At 51.5% G+C, this 21,974-nt stretch overlaps 10 protein-coding genes across 10 annotated transcripts; 4 read left to right on the forward strand and 6 right to left on the reverse strand.

The window, feature by feature from the left end:
* Window positions 1–287: 287 nt before the first annotated feature.
* On the reverse strand, window positions 288–1,917 carry N7517_004509 (DNA primase subunit PRI1; the record flags this gene model as incomplete). Its single annotated transcript, XM_056722239.1, has 3 exons — window positions 288–1,422; window positions 1,481–1,678; window positions 1,739–1,917. 3 exons carry the CDS (start codon window positions 1,915–1,917, stop codon window positions 288–290), a joined length of 1,512 nt encoding a protein of 503 aa, XP_056578489.1.
* Window positions 1,918–3,397: 1,480 nt separating this feature from the next.
* cspA (putative cell surface protein) lies at window positions 3,398–5,504 on the forward strand (the record flags this gene model as incomplete). Its single annotated transcript, XM_056722240.1, has 2 exons — window positions 3,398–4,091; window positions 4,156–5,504. 2 exons carry the CDS (start codon window positions 3,398–3,400, stop codon window positions 5,502–5,504), a joined length of 2,043 nt encoding a protein of 680 aa, XP_056578490.1.
* An 857-nt stretch (window positions 5,505–6,361) lies between these two features.
* Window positions 6,362–8,028, reverse strand: N7517_004511 (threonine synthase THR4; the record flags this gene model as incomplete). Its single annotated transcript, XM_056722241.1, has 2 exons — window positions 6,362–7,921; window positions 7,975–8,028. The coding sequence occupies 2 exons, from the start codon at window positions 8,026–8,028 to the stop codon at window positions 6,362–6,364; spliced, it is 1,614 nt and encodes a 537-aa protein (XP_056578491.1).
* A 261-nt stretch (window positions 8,029–8,289) lies between these two features.
* N7517_004512 (NAD(P)-dependent alcohol dehydrogenase) lies at window positions 8,290–9,488 on the reverse strand (the record flags this gene model as incomplete). The annotated part of the gene is made up of 2 exons (XM_056722242.1): window positions 8,290–9,192; window positions 9,312–9,488. 2 exons carry the CDS (start codon window positions 9,486–9,488, stop codon window positions 8,290–8,292), a joined length of 1,080 nt encoding a protein of 359 aa, XP_056578492.1.
* Window positions 9,489–10,270: 782 nt separating this feature from the next.
* Window positions 10,271–12,869, reverse strand: N7517_004513 (putative AP-1 adaptor complex subunit beta; the record flags this gene model as incomplete). Its single annotated transcript, XM_056722243.1, has 7 exons — window positions 10,271–10,700; window positions 10,754–11,115; window positions 11,170–11,738; window positions 11,790–12,427; window positions 12,490–12,621; window positions 12,698–12,718; window positions 12,793–12,869. 7 exons carry the CDS (start codon window positions 12,867–12,869, stop codon window positions 10,271–10,273), a joined length of 2,229 nt encoding a protein of 742 aa, XP_056578493.1.
* A 357-nt stretch (window positions 12,870–13,226) lies between these two features.
* On the forward strand, window positions 13,227–13,496 carry N7517_004514 (DUF5310 domain-containing protein; the record flags this gene model as incomplete). The annotated part of the gene is made up of 3 exons (XM_056722244.1): window positions 13,227–13,229; window positions 13,283–13,360; window positions 13,410–13,496. The coding sequence occupies 3 exons, from the start codon at window positions 13,227–13,229 to the stop codon at window positions 13,494–13,496; spliced, it is 168 nt and encodes a 55-aa protein (XP_056578494.1).
* Window positions 13,497–13,634: 138 nt separating this feature from the next.
* N7517_004515 (putative transcriptional regulator) lies at window positions 13,635–14,931 on the reverse strand (the record flags this gene model as incomplete). The annotated part of the gene is made up of 2 exons (XM_056722245.1): window positions 13,635–14,591; window positions 14,677–14,931. 2 exons carry the CDS (start codon window positions 14,929–14,931, stop codon window positions 13,635–13,637), a joined length of 1,212 nt encoding a protein of 403 aa, XP_056578495.1.
* A 495-nt stretch (window positions 14,932–15,426) lies between these two features.
* On the forward strand, window positions 15,427–16,196 carry N7517_004516 (flavin-linked sulfhydryl oxidase; the record flags this gene model as incomplete). The annotated part of the gene is made up of 2 exons (XM_056722246.1): window positions 15,427–15,584; window positions 15,674–16,196. The coding sequence occupies 2 exons, from the start codon at window positions 15,427–15,429 to the stop codon at window positions 16,194–16,196; spliced, it is 681 nt and encodes a 226-aa protein (XP_056578496.1).
* Window positions 16,197–16,631: 435 nt separating this feature from the next.
* Window positions 16,632–20,589, reverse strand: N7517_004517 (coatomer subunit alpha; the record flags this gene model as incomplete). The annotated part of the gene is made up of 6 exons (XM_056722247.1): window positions 16,632–16,886; window positions 16,954–18,038; window positions 18,090–19,988; window positions 20,046–20,365; window positions 20,427–20,476; window positions 20,557–20,589. 6 exons carry the CDS (start codon window positions 20,587–20,589, stop codon window positions 16,632–16,634), a joined length of 3,642 nt encoding a protein of 1,213 aa, XP_056578497.1.
* Window positions 20,590–21,246: 657 nt separating this feature from the next.
* Window positions 21,247–21,936, forward strand: N7517_004518 (uncharacterized protein; the record flags this gene model as incomplete). Its single annotated transcript, XM_056722248.1, has 1 exon — window positions 21,247–21,936. The coding sequence occupies one exon, from the start codon at window positions 21,247–21,249 to the stop codon at window positions 21,934–21,936; it is 690 nt and encodes a 229-aa protein (XP_056578498.1).
* Window positions 21,937–21,974: the final 38 nt, after the last annotated feature.

Consider the following 21,974-nt stretch of genomic DNA (forward strand, 5'->3'; position numbering starts at 1 on the left):
GTATTATTAGCTCTAGCTTACTTTGGGCCAAGTTGACAAGTTCCACAGCCAAGTGATCATCTTTCTTCAATAGATTCGAATGAGAACAAGGTAATATATGTACCTAGGTAGAATCAGACTGATTGATAACAAATGACTCGGTCCATGCACAATAAACCCCAACTCCTCGAAAGCGCAATCCCTTGATATAAATCCAAAATGAAATGGGTGGAGGTAATTAACAAAACATAAAGTCATAATCCTATGAGGCAAAGTGGGCAAAGGGAACAAACATGAACATCGTGCGGTCAGAATTCCATAGGGTCGGCCTTTACAGCAGGGCCACTGTCATCGCGTTCACGCTTCACAGCACGCTCTTCCTTGATGAGGCCTGCGACGAAGGAACGGAAGAAATCGATATAAGGTTTCAGGCTTGTCTTTTCATAGTCCTGCACCTTATGACCACCCTTCATGTCGGAGCCATTCATCGCACTACCTTCAACATCAGGGATATCTGCCTCCGCTGTGCCGGCAGGGTGTTTTGCGTCATATTCATCAATTTCACTGAGCAGGTCCATTACCGTCGGGACGGTGAGAGGATCGAAGTTTTCGGCATTGCGAGGATCGATGGGAACACAGATACGGCCAGTACCGGGGTGAATAACGAAAGGACTCTTCAGCAAATGAATCATCTTCTTGCTGACCTCGGCATCAAGACGTGGGTAGGTGTATTCCAAGACAATATCTTGCTTCGCATCTCGGAGCGTCGCCGGGTTGAGCGTGCTACTCTTACCAGTCTTTGCGAGTGAATCGATATCGGCCCATTTACTGGTGCTGGCACGATCTGGGGAGGAGTCCCACTTTCTCCGTAGGGATTCGTTCAATGTCTTATCGGGCAACAAGGACAGAAGGCGTTCTGCCTGCTCGGCGGATTCAAATGTGTCTTGGTCGCCGAGTGTGGTCCGGGCAAAGTCGTGTTTGAGCAACTCAAGACTGCGTACAATATGGGGGTGTAGTGGCCGTTTGACGTTGACTTTCTTCCCGCTTTGTGACCCTCCACGGATCATCTCAAGGTAACCAGCAATAGCTCGGCGTCGATCATCTGGAAGATTGCGTGCACGGGGATCGCATACCCAGGCGTGAGCACCACGACGACCCGAGTAAACCCAGAGGATGTGCTCAAATCCAAAGTCCTCCCGTAGTGCGGTATCAATAACCTTGATTGCCATTGTCACGAATGACCAGCATTTAGCGCAGATATTCGCTTTGACACAACATGTACGGATGTCATCATAATCAGTCAAATCAATATCGAAAACTAATTCCTTGGAGACAGGTTTCATTTGGCCGCCTCGTAGCGTTTTGCGATCGCGTGGGTTGGTGCTGTAGACAGGTCCGATTTCGAAACGAGAAGGGTTGATTTTGAGTATGTCTTTGCGGAATCTGGGCATATGCGTTAGCTCAAAGGGGATTTGACAATAAAGGTTGAAATGGGTCTTACAGGTCGGCGGTTGGATATGATTGGTATCGGAGATAGGCGTCATTTTGCAGTGTCAGTGCAAATTCTCGGTTGCCGAAGTCTTTTGTCGGTACAATTCCATGATTCAGCCATTGGAAAAGGTATCGGAAGGGAAAAAGTCGTTGATAGAAGGCGAGCATGATATCTGGGTCCACCCCCGATGGTGTGGGTGCTGGAGGCCTGCAAACTTTTGGTCAGCAGTCAAGTCCAGAGGTGACTGCAGGAGAGCTTAGCACTCACTCTTCCTTTGCTGGAGAGTTCATCTTCACATCTCCAGAAGCCGGGAACTCCTCGTCATCGTCATCATCATTGAACATGTCCTCGAGTTTGACACCAGTTTCAGTCGGGGTCGCGACCGGAGGGGCATCCGGCATCTCATCGTCATTTTGTGCAGAGCCAGATGATATGGAATGAGGCATTGTGGGTGAGTCTGGTGGGCAAGACAACCTTGGAAATGCTTCAAGTATCTCTGGGGTTTAATTGAACCCAAACAGGAAGGCGCGACGCGCGACGCGCGATGGCTCGTGCACGCGTCCGCCCTAAACCCTATGTCACGTGTTATGCTCAAATGGGACTGCTATCTATGACCGAAAACGGATTGCCTCGACACTGTTGCTCACATTTACTGAGGAGCGCCCTGACTAGTCGCAAACTCAGTCGCAAGATGCTGGGGTACTACGTCTATCCCCTTGCCGCTTGCGGCCAAAATCCATGTACCTCACTGCTGTACCTCTCGCCCACCAGGATCCTTGGATGACATCTAGATTGCCCTGCTGTTCCAAAGAGCAACGACCGTACAGGCTACACAGATTGGTTGAAGGCTTTTCTGTGTCAATTTCCAACTGCAACCCCATTGTTATTTTGCGGCAAAAGCCCTATCTTCGCGCAGTGGGGTTAGCCTAACGCAGTACTGGATTGAGATGTCCCCGTCATTGATCACAGTTGACAATGTTACGATGGACCACATCCGGATTAATCCCTCAAAAAAAGATATCTTGCGAGGAGGTTGGGATCCTCTTGCTACGGGAATACTTCGGATTCACGCGTACATTCTTTAAAAGTGACACCTACCAATGGAACACCTACACTCAATCGGATGTTATTCCCACATTCCAGAGAGCCAAGGAAACGCCCCAAACCGTACTTGGGGACTTTTGACTGCTTCTGGTTGACTTGTTTATGTTCTCACTGCAAGGCCATGCAATTCCGTGGGGTTTTCATCCCCAATCAGAGGAGCCTCGTCGTAACAAGTGTGGTCCCTTTCGAATATGATCGCCCAATAATCACACCATCGACCACATCCAGGTCCGAAGGTCTCATGGCTACTGCCCTGCTAACACTGGTCCGGCTGGTGCTTTTGCTGGCCATATAATCCCAACTAAATGTATTCTTGAACAATCATTGAGCGATCTTCTGTATCTAAATGAACCAATGTGCAGTCACCCGAGTGATTTGCTTACTACTTTTGCCGATTCTGAGAGACTACAAAAGTTGCCAAGATCTTCTTTTATTTCCGCATTAGGTTACCCTACTGGATGGAGATGGAGACCCCCTGCACTACTTACCCCAATGATACTACAGTCTGTCACGTTTGCATCTGAGTTGCCATATGAATGGATCACTACATCAATTTTTGTCCAATGGCCTTACTTCTGTGCCTTTCTCCTCAATCGGTAAGCTAATCTAGTACCTGCATTCGGCCTCATATGGTCACATTGTGAATCAGGTCTACCTTTCTGTCCTGGACACGACCGTGGCACCCATGTCCGTCATGACTTGGAACCAGTCTTCTCAAAAGGGCATATAAGATCGTTCATGTCTGTCCATCTTTCCAACTTTCTATTATCAACTCTTCACTCGTTATCTCAAGTCTGTTTGTTAAGACTTTGATCTCTCGAAATGATCAACTCCGTTGCTCTTCTGGCGCTTGCCAGCCCGGCCTTTGCCGGTATCATGCAGGCTCGTGGCGAGGAGTTTATCCGTCCCGCCGCTCAGAGCTCTGCTGCTGTTGCTGCCCCTGGCCAGGCTGAGGGCTGGGGCGAGAGCTGGTCCAAGCCGGCCGAGCACGTCTCGACTCACGACTCCTGGGGCGAGTCCACTGAGTCCACTGAGTCGTGGACCACCCCGTGCACCACCTCGACCACCACCACCCCGGTGCACGAGCACACCACCACCCCGGTGCATGAGCACACCACCACCCCGGTGCATGAGCACTCCACCACCCCGGTGCCTGAGCACTCCACCACCCCGTGCACCACCTCGACCACCCCGGTCCACGAGCACACCACTACCCCGGTGCCGGAGCATACCACCACCACCCCGGTGCACGGAAACACCACCACTCCTTGCACCACCTCGACCACCCCGGTGCACGAGCACACCACTACCCCGGTGCCGGTGCATACCACCACCACCCCGGTGCACGGAAACACCACCACTCCGTGCACCACCTCGACCACCCCGGTGGCTGAGCACACCACCATCCCGGTGCACAATACCACCACCCCGGTGCACGAGCACACCACCACTCCCCACGTCCCCGTGAACCCTGGTACCACCAAGACGCTCACCTTCGTGACCACCACCTGCCCTGGTAAGTCCTAGAATCTCTGCCAAATGATACCACTTGAACCACACTTTCTAACAATACCTCCTAGTCACCTCGTCTACGATCACCTCTGGCTCTAAGACCTGGACCGTCCCCGTCACCGGAACAAGCACCATCACCATCACCAAGACTACTGTCTGCACTATGTGTGAGAACGAGAAGCCTCTGACCTTCTACAATGCCACTGTTCCCGCCACCGGAGGCCCCACCGCAGGCCCTACCGCCCCCATTCTGAAGCCCACCGGAGAGGTTGTGGTTCCCCAGAAGCCCGGTCACTCCACGTCCGCTCACAGCTACCCTGTTGAGACCAAGCCCGCCGAGACCAAGCCCGTTGGAACCCAGCCCATTGGAACCCAGCCCATTGGAACCCAGCCCGTCGCGACCAAGCCTGCTGAGACCAAGCCCGTCGAGAGCCACCCTGCCGAGACCAAGCCCGCTGAGACCAAGCCTGTCGTCCCCGGCGAGACCAAGCCTGCTGTCCCTGTTGTCCCTGTTGTCCCTGCTGAGTCTAAGCCCGGTGTTCCCGCTGAGACTAAGCCCGCTGTCCCCGGTGTCCCTGCTGAGACCAAGCCCGGTGTTCCCGCTGAGACCAAGCCCGCTATCCCCGGTGTCCCTGCTGAGTCCAAGCCCGGTGTTCCCGCTGAGACCAAGCCCGCTGTCCCCGGTGTCCCTGCTGAGACCAAGCCCGGTGTTCCCGCTGAGACCAAGCCTGCTGTCCCCGGTGTCCCTGCTGAGTCCAAGCCCGGTGTTCCCGCTGAGACCAAGCCCGCTGTCCCCGGTGTCCCTGCTGAGTCCAAGCCCGGTGTTCCCGCTGAGACCAAGCCCGCTGTCCCCGGTGTCCCTGCCGAGTCCAAGCCCGGTGTTCCCGCTGAGACCAAGCCCGCTGTCCCCGGTGTCCCTGCCGAGTCTAAGCCCGGTGTTCCCGCTCAGACCAAGCCCGCTGTCCCCGGTGTCCCTGCCGAGTCCAAGCCCGGTGTTCCCGCTCAGACCAAGCCCGCTGTCCCCGGTGTCCCTGCTGAGTCCAAGCCCGGTGTCCCCGCTCAGACCAAGCCCGCTGTCCCCGGTGTCCCTGCCGAGTCCAAGCCCGGTGTTCCCGCTGAGACCAAGCCCGCTGTCCCCGGTGTCCCTGCCGAGTCCAAGCCCGGTGTCCCTGCTGCCTCCAAGCCCGCCGTCCCTGCTCAGTCCCAGCCCGCTGTCTCCAAGCCCGCCCACAGCGAGCCTGCTGCCCCCAAGGAGACCCAGCCCGCTGCCCACCCCTCCACCCCCGAGGAGCAGCCCTCTACCCCCGAGCAGCACGGTGCTTCTCCTTCTTCCAACGAGTTCACCGGTGCCGCCTCCAGCGTCAAGCCCGCTGTCGGCCTCCTTGCCGGTGTTGTTGCCCTCATGGCTCTTCTGTAAATCAGTTGAGAACATTCGACGGCCGATCTATCTCTTCATTGAGATCTGGATCCCTCTCGGTTCCTGAAAACCCTGTTCTTCAGTGGTGCGGATCAGAGAGACCTCATGGTACCTTGAGTACCTTTGAGATTGTCCGACCTTTGCTCCGTTTGGAATTTCTTCTTCTGCTTTTTACTAACAAGGCTGGAGGATTTAAGAAGATTGGTTGCTTGGTCATTTCGAGATTTCCTTTTACTTTGTCAGACTTGTTTTCAATATACTAATAGTAATATAGTGTCTTTATTGCTTGTATCCTTTGGCTCATTCGATGTTTTAAGATTTTACTCGTCTTAGATAGCATTTGCATTGAATCAAAAGTCAATTTATCTTGTTTTTGAAGAAATTCCTAAGGAGTGGCATTAGTTGTAAATCTTCAGATAGATTTTTCTCTCCTTAATGAACTTGATATTTCTAGATCCTGGTGTTCAAAAGTTCTAGATACATCTCCTCAGAGTCCTCACAACATTAGCCCTAAGTCTTGGAACTTCCAAAAGCAACGATTACACCAGATACACAAGTGCTCTTTGTATCTGCAATTTTATTCCCTTATGATTATTTATTAGTCTTCATTGTGCTCATAATTGTGCTATGTTCATTTAATGTATTTGTATGGTCTATACTTGAACTTTTGATATTGACTATGTAACAACAAAACAGACACATATTTAGGTAGAAGAGAGAAAACAGTAAAACCGAACGTTTCTAACACGTCTATACTACAACAGATTTTTCTCGGCTGCACACGTTCCACCCTCCCCCCGTTGGACCTCATCAGTTCCGCGTATCCCAAGCATGGTGTATCTTGCCAGGTTCGGAATCTACCGCAAACCCTGCAGCTCCTGCTCAAGCTCGGCCTTGACAATCTCCTTAACACCCTGCCAGCCAGCACTCTCGCCAACGGGGGTGACTCGGCTCTCACGCTGCTCCAGACCAATGAACTCTTGGGGCAAGATCTCAGTGAAGTCGTAACCATCCTCCGCACGCAGAGCAAGGTCAACAGCGCTAGCAAACTTAGCCGGGTGGGCAGTGGACAGAGAGATATGGACAGCATCCGGGTTACGTGCCAAAGAGCGGCGCGTGGCAGTAACACCGACAGCAGTGTGGGGGTCAAGGATGTAGCCACCGGTCTTGGAGCTCTTGGCAGAGCCGGGGCCAAGACCCTTGGGGAAGGAGGTCTTGTAGATATCACGGATCATAGAGATAGTTTCCTCGTTGCTAACGCGCTCACTCTCGAAATCGACCTTGGCGGCCTCGAGGACAGCACTGGGGACTTGGAAGCCGCCCTCCGTCTTGAGCTGGTTGAGCCACCCGCTGACGCTTTCGCAGGCGTGCTTGCGGCGCTCGGCTTCGTTGCCGTTGGCTGTTTGGTAGGAAAGGAACCAGAGGAGACGCTCGAAGTTGCTGCTGACGAGGATGTCCATAGCTGGGCTGTGGGTTTCCTTGACGCCGTGGTCGGAGGGGGCGTCGAGGGCCTTCTTGGTGTAGTGGCCGCCGCTGCGGAAGAAGCGGTCGAGAATGTCATTGGCGTTGGTGGCAATCACCAGTTTCTCGATGGGAAGACCCATCTGCTTGGCGAACCAGCCGGCAAGGATGTCGCCGAAGTTGCCGGACGGGACGACCACTCGCACCTTGGAATCCTTGTTGAACGAGTCGGTCTTGGTGAGGGAGAAGTAGGAGTAGAAGAAGTAGGTAATCTGGGCCAAAATTCTGGCCATATTAATGCTGTTGACCGCGGCGATGTTGTGGGTGGAGTTAAGGTCTTCATCAGCGAAGAGGGCCTTGACGATATCCTGGCAGTGATCGAACGAGCCCGCGACGGTGAGGTTGTGAACATTAGGGTCAAGGATCGTGGTCATTTGCTTTTCTTGGATGGGGGAGACTCGGCCGCCATCGGGGAAGAGAATGAATACCGAGACGTCTTTCTTGCCGCGGAGTCCGTAGATAGCAGCCGAACCAGTGTCACCACTGGTGGCACCAACAACGGTCAGGTGGTGTCTGTCCTTGCCAGTCTTTCCAGCATTCTTGCGAACAAGGAAATACTCAAACAGGTTTCCGAGGAAGCTGAGCGCAACATCCTTAAACGCAAAGGTGGGGCCGTGGAATAGCTCTAGCAAGTAGAGGTTCTTTTCGAGGAGGACTGAAGGAGTGCGCTCGGGGTGACGGAAAGTCGAGTATGACTTATAGATAATGGTCTTAAGATCTTCTCGGGGAATCTCGTCGGTAGAGATATAGAGCGACATGATTTCGAGGGCCAAATCCTCGAAGCTCAGATCCCGCCATTCGGTCTCCCATGATTTTGGGAGGGTGGGCATTTCCTCCGGGATGAAGAGACCTCCATCTGAGGCCAGGCCTTGAAGAACAACATCTTCAAAGGATCTCTAGAACAGATTTGTTAGTCACATGTTTGGAATGAAGTTGTTTTTCGACTCACCCCATACTCAGCACCGCGAGTACTTAGGTATTGTTGTGAGAGTGTAGGAGCCATGATTAAAAGGTCAATTGACTCAATAGAAATTGCTTGAAACCGAAGTAGAGAAGAAGAGAGGCGGAATGATTCATCCCACCGCGGGGGAAATCTGAGTGTCCCAAAATGGATTAGTGCCTCCGAGAACGGCCCTCACGTGCGTAATTTGATTGGCTCACATCTATACAGTGTAGTTATATTTTGACCTTCAATTCTCTAGACTTCATGTGCACATCTCTATATTCTAATCTCGTTCAAGTTTTTCTTTTTAGTCACAGGTGTCTACTCGTCGTTAACCAGCACATATCTGTAGCGGGCCTTTCCATCCTCCATATCCACAATCGCCTTGTTCGCATCCTTCATCGGGATTTCCTCCACCCAAGGGCGGATTCCCTTTTCAGCAACAAGCTCAAACATCTCCCGGATCTCGCTAGGGCTACCAACGAGGGAACTGGAGAGATTGATGCGGCGCATCAAGCTCCGAACAGGAGCGAAAAGTCCACCATCCTCAGGAAGGCCGACCTGCACAAAAGATCCACCAGTCTTCAGAAGGCCCAGGTAATCATTAAAAGGCATCTTAGTAGACGAGACAGTGGAAACAATGAGATCCAAAGACCGAGCATGAACGGTAGCCCAGTCGGGCTCATCATCAGTCGCAATATAAAGATCCGCCCCCATCTTCAGCGAATCCTCCTTCTTAGCCATCTTCCGCGAGATAGCAACAACCCGATCAGCCCCCATAGCCTTAGCAAACAGCAAGCCAAAGTGACCCAGACCTCCAACGCCAATAATTCCAACCCGCTTGCCAGGACCACAGCCATTGTGCTTAAGCGGGCTGTAAAGGGTAGCGCCACCGCACAGCATAGGTGCAGCATCGGCCGAGGGGATAGCATCAGGGATCTTGATGGCAAAGTGGCCGGGCACTCGGTTGTACCGCGCATACCCGCCGTACGACTTACTGCCGTCGTAGTGGATGCTGTTGTACGTGCCGACAACCTTCTTGCTGCAGTAGTTCTCCATGCCGGAGGCGCACTCCTCGCAGTCGCCTAGGCGGCCGAGACAGGACTCGCTCTGGGCGCCGACTCCGACGCGGTCGCCGATTTGGATGTCGGAGACCTTGCTTCCCACGCGCACGGCTGTGCCGACAATCTCGTGGCCTACGCAGCAGGGGTAAGCGGTGGGTCTCTGTGGCGAATGTTAGTTTTTTTTTTTTTTTTTCTTCTTTCTTTACGGATGTTATACAACGTTCTATATCAGCGAGCTTTCTCATGCTAAGATCTCGCTGATACAAACGGAATACATACCCAGCCACTTCGGAGAGTGTGTAAATCAGAACCGCAGATGCCGCAGTGAGAGACTTTGATATCAATGTCGGTCTCCTCCCACTCTTTCGGCTGGAATTCTTGCCAGACCATGTTGCCCTCGCCGGCACTAGGGTCGAGACCCATCCAGCCTTCGAATTTGTAGTCTGTTTGCGCCATTTTGTGAATTGGGGAAAATGTTTACTGTACACATCTTTTCTGGGGGTCTGCCCCATTTATATCTCTTGGAAGCGGGCCACGTCCGGAGTCCCACTCGGTTTTACACACTGGAAACTTCGGTTTGATGAATAATTGGTAAGCAACCTTCTTTGATGGGTCCGTTTGAAGATTTAGACTTGTAAGAGCCTATAAAGTGTGCGGTTTCTATCGGGTTGGAGTACGGGCTTAGGGAAACTTGGTTTGCTGATACCCTAGCATCTACACCCATTACCATACATATTTAGACAGGCTCTGCTCTAATAACACATCTTGATTGAACCATGATATATGTACTTACATGTAGGTACGTACATGAAGATGTGTCTGGTCAATGCAACGCCCAGGTATATTTTTTTTCTTTGCTTTTTTTTCTGTGGAGCCAGTGGCTTGCATCAGTCGAGAAAAATCGGAAGTTTATTTGCATCTCTATGTAGGGCTACATGGCGTATACAGACATGTAAGATGTCTCTCGATACATGAAATCCTACACAGGGCTTGGCTGCATTGCCAAGATATGCCTAATCCAAGTCCAAAAACACAATAAAAGAAATTGATATTCGAGGCAGAAATGTACAGGCTTTTTGAAGTCCGTTTAGGTAGAGATGCAAGCAAAATTAAACAAGTAAAAGAAAAACACCAATCTATCTCGGTCATTTCAGATTCTCGCTTGCGAAAACACCCGAATATAACATCAGCCGGTAGGTCGGCTAGACACACTTGGCTATACCATCAATGTCACTGATCTAGAAGAGTGACAAGATGTCGTCGTTGGATTTCTTGGACTGGTTATTTTGAGAAGGGCCTGCATTGCCAGAGAGATCAAGACCAGAGAATCCGTTCATGAGGTCGGCACTTCCGCCACCGCTCGACGAGGGCTGGGCGGCACCGGAGTCTCCGAACACGCCCAAGAGATCATCTAGGTTGTTGCTTGCTTGGGCGGTCGGGGTACCAGCTGCAGGGGACGCTACCCGTACGGGAGTGCCAGCCAGACCCTCCAGGCCGGACATGCCGCTGGAAGGCTCGGTTTGTGCGGAGGCAGGAGCACCGCCGTCGAAATCAATGTCCAGCAGGTTCTCGACGTTGCTTTGCGCCTGCGCAGGGGCTGTGGTGCCGCCAGCGGCAGCGGCAGCAGCCGCGGCCAGTGGGTTCTCGCGTGCGTTCTGGATTTGTTCCCTGTGGATTGGTTAGCAACATGGTCGACGAACACAGGATATTAGAATACGTACTCGATAGCAGCGCGCATGACGGCGTCGGCACCGAATCGGCCGTGTCCGACAAACTGCTCGGGGGGCTTGTGGTAGACGGAAGAAAGAGTAGACAGTTCGGAAAGGAGTTGGTCAAGAAGTGCCGGTGGCAGTGAGTGGATGGTGGTGACGATAGGGGGCTTGTCCGAGAGAACAATGTTCTTTGTCGCGTTTGAATCGCTGGTGTTGGACAGAAGACGCCAGTAGATATATGCTCGGTCACGGACATCTGGGTTGTCGTTCTCGGATGTCGCAGCCTGGAGTACCCGCTGCACCAAGCCCTGTGCCTTCTCGGGCCGCTTGAGGAAGAGTTTGACCACAGCTGTGAGGATTTGCAATTGGGTCTAGATATAGAGGTTAGCCAAGATCGTAGCATATACCAAGAGGGAAGAACAAACCGAAGAGAATTCTTCGTTGAAACCATCCACAAAGCCACCCAAGATATCACCCGCGTTGCTAATCTTTTCGGCATACTCTCCAACAATCCAGATGATTGCTGCTCTAGCATTGGGCTCATCCAACTCATCGATGCACTGGCATAGAGTCGGGATGATACCTTCGTAGCCAGGGTATTTCCGGAAGATGTCCTTGATAACAACAATCGCTTCCTGAACGACGTAGTTCACCTTAGTGTTGATGAGATCCAACAACGTGTTAACGCACCGCTCGCTAGCGCTCTCAATCTTGATGGCAACCTGGCCGATTGCCTTGACAGCTCGGCGCACAAAGTCCATATCGACTTCAAGGGCATACTCCTTCAATTCAGCGAGGAGCTGGTCCACATTGCGGTCGTTCGCTATGCGCACCATAATCTCAAGTTTCTGGAACTTGACATATTGCGGGTCATTGTATTTGCAGAAGAAAACACGGAGTTCTTTGTTGAGAATGTCAGGCTCCTTTTGCAGCAGAAGATCAATATTTCTTAACGCCACATATTGCACTTCGGGGGCTGATGAAACCAACGTAACTATATTAAATTAGCAAAAAGAAGTGTACTGAAAGCAGCGAGGGCGCATACCCAATGGCGGAGCCATCTTCTTTAGGTAGGTCTTCGACAAGTCAGGGCTGACATTCTTCATATGTAAGAACACAGCCTTGACTGCCGCAAGAACCACACCGGCATTAACATGCTGGAATTGAGGAGCGACTCGTTCGCAAATGTGCTCCGACTCCTTCACGTCAGAGGTCTTATACTCGGCCAAAGTGGAGAGAATAGTGACGCGCCCCCATTCCGTGCACTCGTTCAAAGCCATCAACATCTTCCGTAGCGAGTTAGCATTAATCTGTAGAGCCTGTGTCTCGGGTGCCGTGTGATGAATCTCCTGGAGTGCAGTCACCGAGTTGGCGACGACCATGGGGTTGGGGTCTCCAATCATCTCCTGGAGTGTCTCCAAGAATCCGTTCTCGAGGGCCATTGTCGGGTTCAGATCGAAAAGCTTGGCCACACAGATTGCAGCGGTTTTGCGGACATACGGCGACTCATCTCGGAGGGTCTTGCGCAGCGGTTCTTCCATGTAGTCCACCATCTTCTCCACCCGAATACAACCCATTGTGCGGATTGCCAGCGCACGAATAAGTGGGTTGGGGTCTTCCGAGTCTTGTACGAAGGTGTTCACGGCGAGAATACATAGATCAGGGTGCGATTTGGCGTAGTTCCTGAAAGTGAGATTCGACCGATTAGCATACGTAGCCACCTTCAGTTGTACTGTGGTACCTACATGAGATAGAGGTAGACCAATTTCTTCTGCTCAAGATCGGCTGTGGCAATGTTCTTGAGAACATCAGGGAACAGAGCTGAGACATCCTTTCCCAGGGTCATGGCCATGATTGTCTTTTGAATGGATTCCTTCCTGTTACATTGTCAGCCATACCACGTCTTCGTCATACACTACCAGCCCGGATCGAAGGCTTCACTGCTGTACATACCGTTCGTAGGCATACTGGGAACTGTAATAATAGTTAATATCATTCGTCATTCGCTATGGCGAGGTAACCAGCGCATGGTGGAGGGGGCCGCATACACAAGTCCAGCTCGCAATTCAAACGTCTCTCCTTTCCGAGGCACCGTAAAGGCGCCGCGGATTTTGTTCATCGCCATGGCGAGGATGTATAAGCTTCAGCAACGACTAGGTCGTGCCTCCGCCTAGAGATATGGATGGGAGTGGGAATGGAGTAGCGTTGGGCGACTGCGGGGGATTGGGAGCTTCGCGGTCGCGCGAGATCGGGGAATGGAATTTGTCGAGATTGTTCGTCACTTTGGTCGCAAACTCAGAAAGTATGTGAACAATCTGGGTTGGGGAGATTTCGAGGAAGAATGGGGGCGAAGAGGGAGAGAAAGGGTGTTTCGGACGATCAAAAGTTGTCCACAAATGGTGGCTTCTGGACTCTCTCCCGCTCTACGGTCATCAACTCTCTCCTTTATTTCACACTGTAATCTAGACCATCGCTGTTTATAATGGTATTTATTCTACATCCAAATCTATCAAACTGCCAAGACTAACACATCTGCAGGCTAACCTCCCTAACTTGCGACGCCTCTTTGTGGAGGCCAGGACGGAGGCGGAAGAGAACGAGTACTCGCGAAAGGCTGTATGTCATTGGACAACTCGAGTTGATTCAATAAAGCTAACAAGTGTAGTTCTATAATCTTGTCCTTTTCATCTCTTCTGTTGCCATTTTCAGCTTGACTGCCCAGCGCATGAGTGGACCGAAAGCTGGACGATGATGGTGACCCTTATTGCCATATATTTGGACATTATGAAGTATGAAGAATGAAATACAAAGTGACAGGAACGCATAGTCCGACTTCCTGGCAGCCCAGCTGCTGGTCCGAACTCCTTCATTACAAGCTCTATGCTATCGGTCAATCGGTCTCTTCGCCCTCACTCTCTAAGAACGCAAGCGACTGTCGCCCCCGATTCGGCCTACGTCGAGGCTTCGAATCCTCATCATCCTCCTCGTCACTCTTGGCACCCCATTGCTTTGCGCCTTGCTGGATCTGCTCTAGATCCGCTTTCAGCTCCCGTTCTTCGCGGATCTGGTTTGCCTTCTCTTGAGATGGCCGGCCAGTCATTCCAGCATCCTCCAGCATCCCCTTGAGATGCTTGATTTTGGCCTTGGTGGTGTCATACGGCGCCAGCTCTTTGCCCCACAGCTTACGGATTCCGCATTTGATGAGCCATCCTTGCAGTCGTTTGATTTCAGCTTGGTCAGGGCTGATATCCTCATCCTTGGCTTTGGGGGCTTTCTTCGTCTTGGTTGCAGTTCCCCCAGCACTTTTCTGTCGCTTGCGAGGGGCCTTAGGCTGAGGCTCTTCGTCAAGCACCACCGACATCTCGCTTTCGGAATCATCCTTGGTATCTCTAGCCGGTTCATCGGGAACATCGGAAGTGTCTGATGCTTCGTTCGTGGGGGCCTTTCGTACAGATGCCTTCTTCGCTGGCGACTTCTTCAATGGCGATTGCTTCACTGGCGCTTTCGATCGTTTTTTTGGCTTTGTGACATCATCGTTATCACTCTCATCACCGGATAAATCAGAAGCGTCTGACATATCTTTCTTGGGTTTCTGTACGGAGGCCTTCTTCATTGGGGACTTCTTCATCGGTGCTTTGGATCGACTCTTAGGCTTTGTGATCTCGTCACTCTGGTCGTCCGACGGGACTGATAGCTCAACTTCCTCGTCGGAAACTGGCGTCTTAGTCTTTTGGCGCTTCCTAGACTTTGGCGCGGTCTCGGATTTTGCTCGCTTCGCAGGAGCAGCAGGCTTAGGCTCTGGAAGAGGAGATGATTGTGGATTTTGTATCGCCTGATCTTGTATTTCCTGTAAAAGCATCGCAATCAGTGTCTTTTCCTGAAGCTGGTCTGAAGCTGCCGAAGGAGCACTGTACAGGCAAAGAAAGACTCACCACCTCGTCCTTGATTATATTCTCACTCCGCGCTTTCCAATCACTTGTAGACTTGAAGTACCCCTCTGTGAGACCCAATGTAGCTTCCGCCGCAAGTCGTACGCGCTTCACAGTCAATTCCTCCATGTTCCCCGACTTGAAGATTGCAGCCACTTGGTCGCGAAGGCTCCTCTCAAGAACCTGGTCGGAGGGCGCGCTGGGCACTTCACCCTCAGCGTCAGACTCGGAGTCGGACATTGTATACTTCGGCGGCATGTTGATATCGCTCTATGACGATTGAAAAGAGGTTGATGATGTATGAGTGTATGAATGGGTGAGCATGAATGATCTAGCTGCTCGAAACATATATCATTTATAGAGAAACAAGGACCAAAGAGCAAAGTAATGGAAGAAAGATGTTGATGTATTGCAGTCAAACTGCGAACCTGAGCGCGTCTGCGAGCGCGCGGGAATAGATGACAAAGCGGGATCGAGATTGATCGGCGTTACATTTCACTATGTCATTTGCGACTCTTGCTCTGAAAGCTCAACTTCTGGATCTTTGACATATTCAAGGCTCATTGGTCCTAAAGATCTTTCTCACTTCTTTCTGAGTGTCTTTTTGCTGACTGTTGTGCTAAATATCCGTCACTATCACCTTTTTCTCGCCTCCGCTGTTTCTCCGCAATCTATTAGAAATCAACTCCGAATCACTCTGACGGCTTCAAATCCTCAATTTCCAAAGGGAATCAAATATCTACACACGACAACATGTCGTCGGTTCCACCGGAGCAATTAACTAGTAAATATCAAGGCACAGGGTCCATGTTCGACCATCAAACCTCCGCAAGCTCCTCCAAGCCAGCCGGAAACGATGACTCGAAAGCCCCATTGCCCAAGGGCGTCGTCCTGGACAAAGACGGAAAGCCGTACGTATTTACAACTAGAAGCAAGCCAACTCAGCCGTTCTACTCGGTGAGCCGGCCCTATAGAACAAGCTAACATCTCCACCTCACAGCTGCCGCACTTGCACCTCCGTCGCCTCATGGCGAGCATTGACCAAGCAAGCCGACCTCAAAAGCGCAAACTCAAGCTCTACTTCACCCTCCACCTCGGGCACAGGCAAAATGACAGCCTCAATGGCCCCCCTCGCCGCCGCTGCAACAACCTCCCCCAGCGAAAGACCCTCAGACTGCCCACCAGACGTCGAAGAGCTAGGTCGTTCAACATGGACACTATTGCACTCGATGGCAGCTACATATCCCGAAAAGGCAAACACAGAACACCAGGCTAATATGAGCGGGTTCTTGAAGTTCTTCTCGAAGCTGTACCCGTGCTGGGTATGTGCAGATGATTTCCAGACATGGATGGCGCATCCCAGTGGGCAGAATCAACCGAAACTGGGGAGCCGGAAGGAGTTTGGGTGGTGGATGTGCGAGGCGCATAATGAGGTTAATCGGAAGCTTGGGAAGAAGGAGTTTGACTGTCGACTTTGGGAGGAGAGATGGCTGACTGGGTGGAAGGATGGTCGGTGTGATTGAGCTGTATATTTATGGTGTTGGGGTTGGAGTAGTCTTCTCTCTACTCTTCGGTCTAGACATCTCCCTTGTACATTAGATATGCATCATTTGGCGAATAAACATAAATTGTACTTTTATCAATACTCGTAGACCGGGGAATCTAAACCAGGCGACTAAAGGCATGACCTTCGAGTGACTAGAGGAGTGAGATTTTGGACAAAACATGTTCGCATACAAACTAGATCGCTAAGCAATTATAATCTTGGATACAAAAAGACATCTAGACAAGGGGACTGTGTGCAGGAAGTTTTGTCTTTCTCCCAGCCGAAAAAAAAATTGAAAAGCGCCGCCAAACACAACTTCTCCTCGTGCAGATGAAAATGTACCCGTTTTGTAACTTCATATCAGGAAGAAGAGAAAAAAGGCAGAAAAACGTTATGCTTCGTCATGCGGCAATTAAAATTGGCTGGGGACGAACAGGCGCAGACCACTGGCAGGGGCACCGATCTCCGTAACATCCGCTATCCGGTCGACACTTCCCTTGTACTGAGGGTGGTATTTGGCACCGGTGAAGGGATCTGAGACACTGGGAGAGCCGCTGTAGATAGGAGTGAAGGAGGCAGCGCAGATATCGAACTCGGCGAAGGGGTCGAAGTCAATATCGATCTGGTCTTGAGGGTTGCGTTCGCATTGAGCTTTGATCTTCTTGGCCTGTTTCTCATGGTTAGTATTGGTATATCGCAAAATTTTGAACATTCAATTTTAAGGAATGTCTTACCTGTTCCAAAAGCTTAGCGGAGCCTCCATTAGCCAGCATGCGGTTGGCAAAGCTCAAGGCTGAGCCGTAGTTCCTGTTGGCAAATGCCAACTTCATAGCAGCCATCAATGCCAGTTGTCGGTGAGCGACCTCGAGCTTAGGGATTGTGAAGTAGGCGGACAGCTCAAGACTGCGCTTGAGGCCCTCAGGGGAGTCGGTGGAGAGAGTACGGCGCTCGAGCTCGATGGACATGGCGAGAATGTATTCCCGAGCAGTGGCAATGACCTTCTTTGCCTCCTCCACATCGGCTTCCGATGAAACGGTGTTGATGAGAACAGTGTGAAGAACGCGCTTGAAGATTGCTACACCATCCTCCAATCTGTTGGACCGCATAGCGGCATAACCCTCTTGCAGGTCAGCACTGGCAACCGTCTCTAGGTCTCGGGGAATGATGGGAAGCATCTTCCGGGAGTCAGTCTCGTCGACGGTCCGGCGCACATAGTTGACCAAAGGCGGCAGACCAGCAGTCGCCGGGAGATAGGTCTTGGTCGCCTTGTAAACTTCGAGGAAGCGAGGCTTGAGAGGAGCGAACTGAACGGCACCAACTTGGCGGTTCAACAGCTGCATCGCAGTGTCGAAAGAGCCAGCGGCGACGTGATCGGCAGCCAGAGGGGAGTTACGAGCCCACAAATCGGCCTCAGAACCTCCCGCGCCAGCTTCGGCGCTTTCTACGTTGACGAAGTCGACCTCTTCCTCAACATTGACATCATCGCCCATATCCCATCCGGAAACTTCCTCGTCATCATCAATGGTTTCCCGAGCAAGAGCTGCCTCTTGCTCCTCTTCCTCAATCTCGAATCCATCAGCACCAGCCTCTTCATCGGCAGCACCAACCTCTCCAAGGAGGGCCTTCTCGAAGGAGGAGTGGCCCGCAGCCTTAACAGGCCAGTTAGACTTGAAAGTGGGCACAACGGGGTGAGCAACCTTCAGAGGTTGCTCGAGTGCGGGCAGGACGATCTGATCTTCGGTGAGGCCAACAGCCTCCAAAATGGACTCGGCCTCTTCAATCAGACCATGTGACTTGGCAGTGAGATAGGCAAGAGGGTCTGGCGAAAATTAGTATGAAGGAAACAATTGCCACCAGGGTTAATACATACACAAGTCCACTTCCTTGAACATCTGGATTCGGTCCTCAACGTCCCCGCGGTAGATGGCGTTTTGGAAGCGAGAGGTGAAGTCACCACGGTGTTCAGCAATCTTAGCCATACGAGCGAGCTTCTCCTGGTCGCCGGTACAGAGGTAGAGGAAAGAGAGCTTGTCGAAGTTACGCTGCTTTTGATAAGTCATCTCGACGGTTTGGTGGTTACCGTGAGCCAATGCCTCGGCTCCAAGTCTGCTCCAGAAGTTGGGGCGGTCGAGTTCCCGTGCCATTTCGTTGGCAACATCGAGGTTACCACATTCAAGCGCAAGGTCGAAGCGAGTCTGGGGGTCTTGCACGAATTGCAGAGCAATCTCAGGGTAACCCTTCTTCTGCAGATAGGAAATGATGCTCTGGCCAACCAAACTAGAGGTCTTGATAATCTGAAGCATTTCGTCGTAATTTCGCTTGACGAGGGCGAGCTTGAAACGGTACTCGGTCGGGTCAATCTCCAAGATGCGTGGCTGGGCGTTGCGGTCAAGGGCATAGACGCTGCGTCCCTTCACACGCACGAGGTATACGGTCTGATCAAGGGTGCGGATAATACCGTTGTCACCGTTGAGAAGGGAGTACTTCACATGATTGAGGGTAGAGTAGAGTAGGACACCGGCGTCGTCCCAGGTAGCACTCTTGATGCGAATAGTCTCGTGCAAGGTACTAACCTGCTCGAGGGTCTTAGTCACGATGGTGACATTGTGTTTGCTGAGCAAAGCGCAGTACAAGCCATCGTTAGACCACACCACATACTTCACTCCGCTGACAGCAAGCTCTGCAAGCTGCTTCTTTTGTTGGATGTCGAACAGAGTAACATGTGTAGGGGTGATGAAGAGCAGACATCCGGTACCACCAAAGTAGATATCGGTCGTGCCGGCTGGGGGCTTGATTGTCTTCGTTGTGGAGTTGCTAAGGTCCTTGATATCGACCTGCTGGCTCGAGGGGTTGAAGACAGCGAAGCGGTTGCGGGCGACGAAAACTGCTGAAGTGGCCTGTCCACGCTTGACATCTGTAGGTTCAATGGCTCCAGTGCCATCTCTAGGGAGATGAATCAATTCATAAGTTCCATTATCAGCGGGCGTGGTAACCAGAATAGCACGCTCGGCGGGGTTGTAAGAGAGGGTACGCGGAGGGACCCATGGGGAACCCAGCTTGCGCAGCGAAAGCATCGGGGGTGACTCGACGTTCTTGCCAAAGTCATATGACTTGACGTGCTTATCCTTTGTGATGTAGAACAGCTGGTTCTGGTATATAGCAGACGCAGGACGCTCACGCTCTAGCTTGAAGACCATAACACCAGTATCATGGCCTGCGGCAAACAGGTTCATCTCGGGGTGAGCAGCGATAACCCAGAATCGATCAAGATCGCGCTTAAAGGACTGAACGGAGGTACGCTTGTTAAGATCCCATGCGCGAATCGTCTTATCTTCGCCGACGGAAAGGATGAGGTCCTGGTGTGGGTGGAACAGAGCGGCGGAGGCATTTTGGAAATGGCCGCGGCAAGTATCGACTTCCCAAGCCTTCGTATCACTCATCCGCCAGAGCTTAACCAACCGATCGTCACCGGCTGACACTAGCAAGGGTAGTGTAGGGTGGAATGACACCCAGTTCACACCACGGTCATGACCTTCCAGCACAAACTTGACGACTGCATCGGTGTTTCCAAACATATCAGCTTGGTTTGGATTGGCTCTGGCCATTTGATCTTCGAACGAAACCGAGGTCGGGGCAGAGTGCTTCTTCCGCAGGCCGGAGATGTCCCAAATGCGAACCGACTGATCCAACGAGGCGGAGGCAATGAGGTCCTCGGTGGGGTGGAACTGAGCGCACATAACATAATGGTTGTGACCGGTCATCGTACAGACTAAGGACAGTCGAAGCATTAGTAGATGTTAATACAGGTAGCTCCAATGCATCTTACTGAGTGACCGATTTTGCCAGTTCCAGATTCTGATGGTCTGGTCATCGGACGCAGATAGAATCCAGGGCAGCTCGGGGTGGAAGAAAACTGTTCGCACATAATCCAGGTGGCCATTCAATGTGAACAAACACCTCCGGGTCTGGTAGTTCCAGACCTTGATCTTGTAATCGTCACCTCCAGACACAAACAGGGGCTGGGTTGGGTGAAAGTCAACGCCGCGAACCGGGCCATCGTGTTCTTCGAATCGGTCGATAAGAGTTCCCATGCGGTAGTCCCACAGTTGGATGGTAGAGGAGTGAAGGGAGACGAGAATCCATGGCCTGTTTAAGGTCAGATTGGGTGCTTTGAGGTGTTAGGTGTCCCTCCGCGGGATTGACTGACCGTTTGGGATGGAATGCGATTCCTTTGGCTCTGGAGGATTTCGACTCAAACTACTCGAGAGAGAATCATTAGTATCTTCAATTGAGTCCCGTTGTTTGATGGCGCATTAAGATGCCCGAGGGGGGCGTACCTTGGTGAGCATGTTTGGGGAGGAGGACTGCATCTTGAAGATTTGGCCGGAGCCGCACTGTAAAGTAGCAAGCTCCGCACACTAGAGAGCAATATAAGGCAGAGGCGACCACCGCATCCACCGAAAAGAAAGAAAAGAGCGAAAGGTAAACACTTGGTGCTGGTGTTGGTGTAGCAGTAAACTAAACGTGGACTCTATTGTGGAAGCGAATGACATCGGCCAATCGCTGCCAGGCGGTGAGCGGTCAGGGGATAGCTACGACCTTTAGTTTGTACAACGTTCCAGATTGTTTTTAGATCAATACATGTATGGAAGTGTTCAATGTATTCTTATATTGAATTGATTATGGCTTGATTTTTTTTTCCTTGACTATACATGCAAATTTCAACAAGTGGAGATATATGTTGTTCTCCATATACCCCCGCGTTGGAAGCATCTGGAAATCCATGATGTTATGACGACCATACCTTTCTTGCCAGTTCCATTCCCCTTTTACTAGTCTTTTCTCTTGTACTTAATCCTTTAATAGATATTTCTTTGATTACATACTCCACCGTTCCTTCCTCAGAGGTCTGGTTATGTGTTTTGGGACTTGACCATCTACCTTGGACTGGACTACATATACTCCGTACCTGGGACTGGAATGTGAACACTTTTGGGGTCCAACTTGGAGAGGCTTGATATAAAAGCATGGAAGATCTCCCAATGGATGACAGTCCGGCCCAGCCACACCAGCCACACCAGCCCTTTGATTTCTCCACCGGGTTTACTGGTTTTCATGCTGCAGACCCTCAGCCGGAGGAAACTGAGCATAGCACGGACGACTCAGGACCCTCAACACCTACCCAGAATACACATCCGTTCGACAATAGTGATGATGACATTCGAGTCATCAAGCCCTATGATATTGAAGAGCCCGACGATGAGTTAGAATCCAGCGTGCAAAGGGTAAATCGACTGTGCCTCCCAGATCGGTTCGAACGATGGCAGCGTGACTTGACAGACTACCTCGATGACATGGACGACCAACCAGTTGGATTTAATCGCAATAAAATCCGCTCAATGCGAAAGAGAGGACAGAAGAGAAAGCCAACCCATAACACTCCCGCCACACAGCAGTGCAACCCGCCCTTCAAACAAAGATACGCATCGGCGGAGATCCAGCCTCAAGTGGATGAACACCTCCCCAAAAGACGAAGGGTTAGCGAACCACCACAATTGTATCCTTCAAGCATGGACTCATTTGGCGATTTCCGGGAACCCAACGCGAACGAAAGCTCAAGTTCCGAAACACAATCGATGGACCTGAGTGGCAACGAGACCATGGGCAACGAGACCATGAATAACTCGCCCATGGAAGATGAGATGGATCTCGATTAAGTTACATTCTATAAATAATTCTCGGCCGTCATCCTCAG

The sequence above is a fragment of the Penicillium concentricum genome (genome assembly GCF_028827145.1).
Source record: "Penicillium concentricum strain IBT 3081 chromosome Unknown utg000002l_segment0_segment0, whole genome shotgun sequence".
In the NCBI taxonomy this organism is placed as follows: Eukaryota; Fungi; Ascomycota; class Eurotiomycetes; order Eurotiales; family Aspergillaceae; genus Penicillium; species Penicillium concentricum.